This window comes from Ictalurus punctatus, chromosome 4 (assembly GCF_001660625.3).
Source record: "Ictalurus punctatus breed USDA103 chromosome 4, Coco_2.0, whole genome shotgun sequence".
NCBI lineage: Eukaryota > Metazoa > Chordata > Actinopteri > Siluriformes > Ictaluridae > Ictalurus > Ictalurus punctatus.
The window spans coordinates 28,305,505-28,314,575 of NC_071284.1; the positions used below are offsets into that span (position 1 = coordinate 28,305,505).

At 38.8% G+C, this 9,071-nt stretch overlaps 1 protein-coding gene across 7 annotated transcripts; it reads right to left on the minus strand.

Annotated features, from left to right (window-relative positions):
* Positions 1-427: 427 nt before the first annotated feature.
* On the minus strand, positions 428-8,534 carry si:dkey-5i3.5 (uncharacterized protein LOC565091 homolog). Of its 7 annotated transcripts, none has more exons than XM_053678123.1 (6): positions 8,378-8,514; positions 4,976-5,086; positions 4,769-4,885; positions 3,773-4,082; positions 1,983-2,464; positions 428-1,403 (listed from the first exon to the last, which is right to left on the minus strand). In XM_053678123.1, exons 4-6 carry the CDS (start codon positions 3,886-3,888, stop codon positions 1,042-1,044), a joined length of 960 nt encoding a protein of 319 aa, XP_053534098.1. In that variant the 5' UTR covers positions 3,889-4,082; positions 4,769-4,885; positions 4,976-5,086; positions 8,378-8,514; the 3' UTR covers positions 428-1,041. The 7 variants fall into 7 exon arrangements, with proteins under 7 accessions (XP_053534098.1, XP_053534096.1, XP_053534097.1 ...); XM_053678121.1 differs by lacking the exon at positions 8,378-8,514 and adding an exon at positions 5,314-5,408; XM_053678122.1 differs by lacking the exon at positions 4,976-5,086 and having other exon boundaries at positions 8,378-8,517.
* Positions 8,535-9,071: the final 537 nt, after the last annotated feature.

Here is a 9,071-nt window from a genome sequence, read left to right on the forward strand (position 1 = left end):
AATCTCATAATTACCATAACTCCAACATGACGTGAATAAACTATAGTGAAACAGGATGCCATAGATTGGTGGTACATAAAGCTACTTCTAGTTAAATAAATACAATATTACTAATATTCTACTACTATGTTTACATTTGCTACTTGTTTACGCTCAATTAAAGAGAACAGTCAAACAGGATATAACTCTAAAATAGGAAATATAATAAGTTTCATAATGGTGGGCTGTGATTTCACCACTGTAACAAAATATAAAATTGCGGACCCCCTTGATATGCTTGATATAACCTCGAGGACACTTACTCTGTGAACCACAATCTACATCAGAAACAGATCCTCATACTAGTATAAATAGGTCAGGGTCCAAGAGTACGATCAAGCTAAATCAAGCTGGGGTGGTGCAAATAAAACAGTACTAGAATACTACATAACAGCAATACGATCAAATATTTATTAATAAAATATTGTATAGGTTTAGTGACATATAAATGAATTTTTAAACACAACACAAATAAGAGAGAAACACACTGTTATTGACATGCTTTTTTGGAATTGGCAAAATTGCAATTGCGCAAAATTGCTTCGCAGTGATGTTTGTTGGTAAATGAAACCTTTCAGCTGTACTCATGTTGGACACACGTCACATGACAAGTGCTGGCCCAGATCTGCAGAAAATCTGCTGTGTTTTTGAAAAATCGCAAGCTCCTCCGAATATTGCGGAGTTTGCTTGATTCTGCGTTCATTTCATTTCATGTTAAGATCATTGGTGGTTTTTTTTTATCATATTGGAATATGGATTTGGGACAGCATGGTGGTGTTGCAGGTTGTGGGTCGCACCTGGGGTTTGATCCTGAGCTCGGGTTACTGTCTCTGGGGGTTTCCTCCAGTTCTCCGGTTTCCTCTTACCTCCAAAAAAGCACATCAGTAGGTGGACTGGACAGAGTAAATTGCCTCTAGCAGTACGAGTGAATGTGATGATGGCCGCTTTTGAAACACTGCTTCATGAAGCAGGGTGGGGGGTATGAAATATTGAAAAAGGAATTCACATTTTAGCTTTTAGAGATACCAAGTTGAGAGAACAGAGGAATTGTTCTAGGACTGACAGGTACTCCTGAGGATGGGCGCGTAGATGCCCGGCATGGACAGACTCCTCCCACTTCTTAACCGTCACAGGAATACCCCGCCATTTCCAGTGTTCCAGCACCTTCTGTATGGCCTCCGGGTCACACAGGATATCGTTGCCACAGAAGAAGTAAAGCGCAGGACAGGTCAGAGGCGTGTTCCAGAACACGTCAATACTCACGTTGAAGTAGTCCTTCGTCTGCCGTTTGAACATGTGGAAGTAAAGGAGGCTGGTGCATGTCATCAGGTGCTCAAAACGAGGGGTCATGGTCTTACTCAGACCTGGAGTGCAACAAAAGCGCATAAATGATTCAAATCAAATCAGGTCAAAATGTTAACAGATAATGTGAATGTAGTCGTTATGTTTTGGCTGAATCCAAAATGTCTCTCTATTAGCCCTATAGTGCACTATTTAAGTTCTAGAAAGACACGGTTATACCCAACGTAGTGAGTGAATATGGTGAATAAACAGCCATTTGAGATGTAGCCTGTGTATCAAATGATTTCACATTTCACATTTTAAAAACATTCTGTATGACAAGGAATTGAACGTGGCAGTTTTTATATGGATCCCTGGTCATGTAATAAATATGAATCTAAGCATTATTACTGTAGGTAAATGCTAATACTTATTTTGTTTGTGCCAGTATAAACATGATATGTTCATTAATATTTAAATATACTCTTTACTCATGTGCCAAGGTTTCCACATCAAGCAAAAGTTAAGTTCAAAACTTTTAAGGTTTTTTCTTTTTTTTTAGTATTTTTCAAAGTATTTTTTTCTTTCAGAAATGACAAAATTCACATAAAAGCCCATTAATTACTGATATAAACCATCATACACAAAGTCTCTTTACACACCTATAGCCATGTGCTCCAGCGAGCCGACAACCAGACTATCGTAGATCTGCCCTCTAACTCTGTTGATCAGGCCATGATAGCGCTGAGTGTCCTTGGCCATGTGAACAAGCAGCTGAGCAAATGTGTATCCTCCGATGGAGAAGGCATGAACCACCAGGGGGCGCTTTGAGAAGCTCTCGCTCTCCAGCAGCTGCAGCACTTGTGAACCTTGCTCCAGGCCCCAGCGAGGCCACAGGAAAGTACTCACATTGCTCTCCACCACCAGCACATCAAAGCCTGTTCTAAGGTAGATATTGCAGTACTTGGCTTGAGCTTGAGGCCTCGAGCCAAGCCATGGCAGCATCAAAAGCAGTGGCTTGGCTTGACCATTGTCCACAAGTTTCACCGTACTCTCGTTAACATAGAATGTGATACCCTTGCTGAGGTGCTGAATCGTTATGCCCTTCAAGGGCCCGTCACCGAGAGACATCACACTAGGAGACCTAAAGAGATAAATTTTGCACACAAACACTTGCCAGTAACTTTATATATACTATATATATATATATACACACACACACACACACACATACATATATATATATATATATATTAGGGCTGGACGATTAATTGAAAAGTAATCAAAACCGAAATTCAGAACATCTAGCCGACGTAAGTTTCCCTTGTCAGTTATTTCGGTTTTTTATTCCTGTTACTACTTTCCCTTAAAAACATGCTACCGTGTGTGTAGTCACATGGCTCCGCCCCGTCCAGTCGTTGGCACTGAAGCAACATGGAGGTGAACTCAAACACTGAGTCAACTTTGCACCCAGAGTAGCTTGTACCAAAGATAACCTCTGTGTCCCTAATTTGGATGCATTTTGGCTTCAGTAAAGAAAACACCAAACAAAATGACATTAAATGTAAACATTGCAGAAAAACAGTTTCAGAAACCAAAGGTAATACTACCAATCTGTTTCAACACTCGGAGCACAATCACGTTACCAAATATGAACAGTGCAAGGCTCAAAAAAAAGACTGACAAGCGCCCAGCAACAAGTTTCTCCACAAAGCAGGTGTCGAAAACACGAGCATTACACAATATGAAAACGATTCAAGAAGATGGAAAGAAATAACTGACGTTATGTGTGCTACATCGCAAAAGATATGGTTCCCATAGCGACAGTGCAGCACAGTGGGTTTAAATACCTCGGTAAAACTCTCCACAGAACATACACTATGCCATTGCAACCATATTTTTCCCAAACTGCGCTGCCCAACATGTACAAAACATGTCATAAAAAGGTAGCTGCTACACTGAAGTCTGCACTTTGCAGACACATCTGATCTCTGGTCAAGTAGGATGATAGTTTATATAATTTAATAGTTTGTGTTGTATAGTTTGTAGTAGTTGAATAGTTTGTGTTTCCTTCAATTATTTTAAAATGAGATAAAAAAAAAATGCATGCTTAAAAAAAACATTCGATTAGAAAAAAAATATCCCACTGTTAATAGTTGAGCATATATACAGTACAAACCTTGTCAGTAAATTATCGGGGGGGGGGGGGGGGGGGGGCAAAGCAAATTAATCATTCATTAATCGTAATCAAGATTTTGGTTTTAGGTCATATCATCCAGCCCTAATATATATATATATATATATATATATATATATACAAATATATACATATATACACACATATACACACACACACACACACACATATATATATATATATATATATATATATATATATATACACGCACACAAATACACCATATAATGACAATAAACTTAAATTAAAATAAACCTTTTAAGAAGCTTGCACCAGTTTCCCCTGCCCCTTACACACAGTGAAGTATTTTGGATATAAACTAAAGTTTGTCCTCGTGCATCAGTTTGATTTCCGCTGTGTGTAAAATGCATCCCTGCCTTAGAGGACTTTGTTCCTCAGCCACGTGACGATTTCACTTCCACCTGATGAGGCCTGAGGTCATGTTGTGAATAAAAGTAATGCTGACAGAAAGTAAATTGAAGAGTCACTGTCCGTGAATCTGGGTGTCTGCTGATGCTAGTGTGCGTATGACGTCATGCGCAGTCGTGGCTTATACTTCCGGTTACTTAAAAAAAAAAAAAAGGCTAGTGTTATATTTGAGATGATATTACCTTTCTAAAATCCACACACTAGACAGTAGTGCAGAGTGCATACTGTACAGTACTTCATTTGGGAAACAACTTTAGTATTTTTAAAGCGTGTTTTCTGAACAAAGGTAACATAATGTGTAAATCTCCCCCATGCTGAGTGCAGACCAACTAATCAATAATGAGATTCGTTGACGATATTCATAATCGATTATTATCGATTTTATCAATTAGTTGTTGCAGCTCTACACAAGTTATAGTCGCCAATCATCTACTGTGCTGCCTGCAGCATACACTGTATTTGAAAATCTCTACAGCTGACAAAATCCTTACAGTTCCTCATTTACTCTATAAACCTCTCACCAGTACTACCTGGCACACAAAACAGGCTTGATTTTTGCTGTTCCCTCACTGACTCATGTTTGTGCCAGCACAAAGATGCCAGCTTATTTTGGACAGCTTATTTCATGGTAACACTACGGCTTTACAGACTGAAGGGTCAGTTTGGGAAATAGGCTGGTTAGGTAATTACTGTATATGCGCTAAACTAAGACATGATACAGTACTTGAACACATTTTTGTTAAGATCATCGGTGGGTTTTTTTTAGCATACTAGAATCTGGATTTGGGACAGCATGGTGTTGTAGCAGGTCGTGGGTCACACCTGGGGTTTGATGCTGAGCTCAGGTTACTATCGGTGGGGGTTTCCTCCGGTTCTCCGGTTTCCTCTTATCTCCAAAAAAAGCTCATCAGTAGGTGGACTGGACAGAGTAAATTGCCTCTAGGGGTGAGAGTGAATGAGTGGGTGAGTGAGTGACTGAGTATAGTGATGGCTGCTTTTGAAACACCGATTCATGAAACCTTTACAAACCTTTTGTTTTGAATCAGTGGTTTGGAGCGTGTATCAAATTGGGCAAATCACATGATTCTGCAAACGAGGTTTCGTTACATCATTACTGTTTCGAAACTCCGATGGTCGCCACTAGTGATGGGAAGTTCGGATCATTGAATCAAGTTCAGCAAAATGAACAGATATTTTTCTGAGTCATTTCGTTCATTTCAGCAGAATATAATTAAAATGTTACATGTTAAATTCCCCAACACATCTAATACTTATGCAAACGTTGATTACATTTGGAATAAAAAATCAACTATAGGCTAATGCAGCCAAGGCCGAATTATGAGTAACAGAAATGATTAATTAATTACTTAGCTGGGTCTTCAGGCTATGCAGTCGGTTAGTTCACCTCACCTCCTGATTCGTCTGTTCCCCGAAAACAGAAATGATTAGTTCACCTCTTGAGTCTTCGGGTTCGGATCGTTCTTTCATCACGTCACAGCTCCGTAGGCTGAATGTAGAGGGGCTGTGATGTAATGAACGAACGACTCGAACCCCAAGACTCAAGAGGTGAACTAATCATTTCTGTTTCCTGTACAGAGCCTATGGAGATGTTACTGCTCATGTGCGGTCAACACAAAGTGAACGAATCACTCTCTGAGACAACTCGTTGTTCCCGAGTCATATTAAAGATTCATTCAAAATGAATGAATCGTTCTTTAACGACACATCACTAGTTGCCACTAGGGGGTGTTGATCTCAAAGTGAACTCATGAACCAGTGTCTACTAAGGTTTTAACTGATTTTATGTATGTATCGTATGTTAACAAAACTGAACCTTAACATAATCGTGCTCCTTCTGAGTCATAACATTACCCCCTTCATTTTGCTAGTGTTTTATAGGCATCTAATGACAAACACAGGTGTGTATAATTAAAAAGTAATAGTAATTGCATGTAAAGACCCTAACTAAAACACCGAATACAAGCACTAATATTTAATGGTATTTGACGTGTAAATAATATTAAACTGTTAAACATTAAACTGTTGTGAAGATATTTGCAGTTGTTTTGTAAAAGATGTCATTATGTTTGTGCCTAAATCTCGTGGCTTTTACACTGTTTTGACCAGCAGGTACCCTGAGACAGACTGGTGTTGTGTCGAACTTCGTTTCCCCGTCGGGATAGTTTCCGCTAGCCCCGCACCAAACCGCTAAAAGAACCGCGTGCACAAAAAGCTCGCCCCGAATTGCCGCGCTTGTACCGCTGAGGCACCATGGAAAGCCAAAAGGCTCAAAACCAAAAAATTTTTTTAATGACTTATCTGTAAAATGTTGTATTCCAGAAGTGAAAGGCGTTATTTCATGACTGTCTAGTTTTATATTTTGAGAACGGGGTAACAGAACTTGTTTGTTTTTACGTCTTTATTAACACAAACATATACCGTTATTCCTTTCAATAAAGTGTTGAGTTTTCATTTTGAATATTGTAGAGTTCAGGAAGAAATGTGCACTCACTCACATAACTGGTTTTCTAGACTAAATATCTGACCATTTTCAAAAGGCACAATACCCTTTGATCATATTTCACCCCCCTTAATAGTTTTTTGTTTGTTTGTTTAAATAAATGCAGTTGTGTGATTTGACCACAAGAGAGCTCTGTTGTCCACTTTAGTTCAATTTTAGAGTAAACTAAATCTGATGGTTTTCTATCCCAACAAGTACACTTTCACTGCAATTTACTGAGAAAATGTGAAAAGAAATTGTCGAGTAAAAAAAAACACCTCCATTATAGCAAATTTGTCCATCATAGCAGGGGGAACACATCCCAACAGATACTCTTCCCCTTGTGTTCATTAAGAAAGCAAGCTCATACATGTGTCAAATTTAATCATGATAATTATAATGAATCTTTATTGATCACGTATACATATGCACAGTGAATTTTTTTTTTTTCCTTCACATACTGCAGCATGTCAGGAAGCTGGGGACAGAGCACAGGATCAGCCATGATGCAGCACCCCTGGAGCAGAGAGGGTTAAGAGCCTTCCTCAGGGGCCCAACAGTGGCAGCTTGAACCCCCGACCTTCTGATTAGTAACCCAGAGCCTCAACCACCAAGCCACTACTGCCCCAAATTTATACTGCTATATATGTTTACCCACAACAGCCAAGTCCTGTGATTTTCAGCCTACTATCCCTTTATTTGCCCATCATAGCAGGGGGAATACATCCTGAGACACAGCTGAGAATGTTCCCGTCAGATACTGTACTTTACATTCATGCTTCTACTCTTAAATTCTTCTGTTAGTAGATCAGGTAAACTTTACCTAATGGATTACTTAACTAGCAAAGTTAGTTACAAAAAAAATAATAATTACTAAGGGTGGGGAAATAAGAGAAATATGATCACTAGGTCCAGGTATTGTGCCTTTTGAGAATGATCAAATAAATATTTAACCTAGAATATCAGTTATGTAAGTGAGCACACATTTATTCCCAAAGTCTATAATATTCAAAATGAAAACTCATAACTATAACACCCTATTCTCAAAATATAACACTAGACAGTCATGAAACAACTTTTCACTTCTAGAATATAACATTCTACAGATAAAAGTCGTTAAAGGAAGAAAAAAAAAAAAAAAAAAAAAAAAAAACACGTTAGTTTTGAGCTTTTCGGCTTCCCAAGGTACTTCAGTGGTACAAGCACAGCACCTCAGGGGCGAGCTTTTCGTGCACGCGCGGTTTTGGGTGTGGCTGAAGGAAACGAAGTTCGACCCGACACCGCCGTCACTTTTCCTGGGATGATTCCTGCCTCGCGCCCAGTGTTCCCATGATAAATTCTGGATTCACAGAAAACCTTAACAGGATAAAACACCAAATAAAATAAATGAGCAACCACCACCTTAATTCAATAAAAGAGCCCAGTCATGCACGGATATAATGCTTAATGGCGGTTTTCTCCTCACTAACCGCTATGAACAAAGGGGAAAGGAGGACGTTCGTGTTTATATGACTTTGCTACAGACCTGCGGATTCACACAAAAAAAAGTTTTAAAAAGTAGTTAACGGATATTTAATATTTTCACTGGGGTTAATATTATAATTCATGTCGTCGCATTAACGAAAACATTCAAGCAGTTAGCAAAAAAAAAAAAGTCCAGTAACTTCGACAACGTATAGTTGTGTATATTTTGCTTTTGTTTTTTTAGTAGCGAAAGTGCTAAAGGCAAGCTACAGACTACATTTTTGCCGGCTTCCACTCAGTGAACAAGATGTACAAACACCAAACAGGGAACGATGTTGGCTAGCTCTATGTTTCATGCGGATAAACTCAGCTCCGAGTCTCACACGGTTTAAATGTCTAACAACATATTTAATTAAGTCACGACTTCTGCACATTTATGCAAGCGTTAGTTATCTTCATTTAAATACCTGGTCACGCTGGATTTGGATACAGCTGTAGGTAAGCCACGGTAAACGACATTTTTATAATAAGGTTGGAAACTTCTGAGCAGTACAGAGAGCATGTCGGAGTTCACCCGAAAGGATGTGTCACAGTGGAAAAGTGCTTTGACCGATATGGCTGCTATGTATACGCTATGTACGTAGCCACGCCTTTCTCGTTAATATGGAAGTGTTTGAGGACAAATACGGAAACTCTAAGCGGCCAGGCATTATTAATTTTTTTTTTCTGTTGTCTTCTCGTGATCTCGACATAACAAAAGGTTGTTTTCTCGTGAACTCGACTTCATTGTCCTGTGTACTGGACATCCATCGTCCTGAAGTCAATGTTTTTTGTTTTGTTTTTTTATTAAATGCCTGAAATAAGGTCTGGGGTTTTAAAAAAAAAAAAAAAAAAAAAAAAAGCTTTTACGTGTCTTGAAAAAGATTTGTTGCTAACAAATGGCTAAATGGAACTACGAAGGTTGTCGGGGACATTAAAGGTCATCACGCCGAACAGGAAAACACTTCTACTACAGTTTTGTTGTGTTCATACTCATGCTCTTGCAGCTCAAACTTTCCACCTTGTAGATTTATCAATTTATAGTATATTCCGATTGTATTGTTGTTGTCGTTTTTAAATAAAGATTGAAAGAGTTGTCGGAAGCATAGCCGTGGTGATGTT

What these genes read in the sequence shown, in the direction of transcription:
- si:dkey-5i3.5 (XM_053678122.1), bottom strand. Translation starts at nt 3,888, where the DNA reads ATGCATTTTACACACAGCGGAAATCAAACTGATGCACGAGGACAAACT. An exon ending in TGGTGCAAGCTTCTTAAAAG is followed by an intron (nt 2,465 to 3,772) that starts GTTTATTTTAAT and finishes TTATCTCTTTAG; the next exon opens with GTCTCCTAGTGTGATGTCTC. An exon ending in GCTGGAGCACATGGCTATAG is followed by an intron (nt 1,404 to 1,982) that starts GTGTGTAAAGAG and finishes GTTGCACTCCAG; the next exon opens with GTCTGAGTAAGACCATGACC.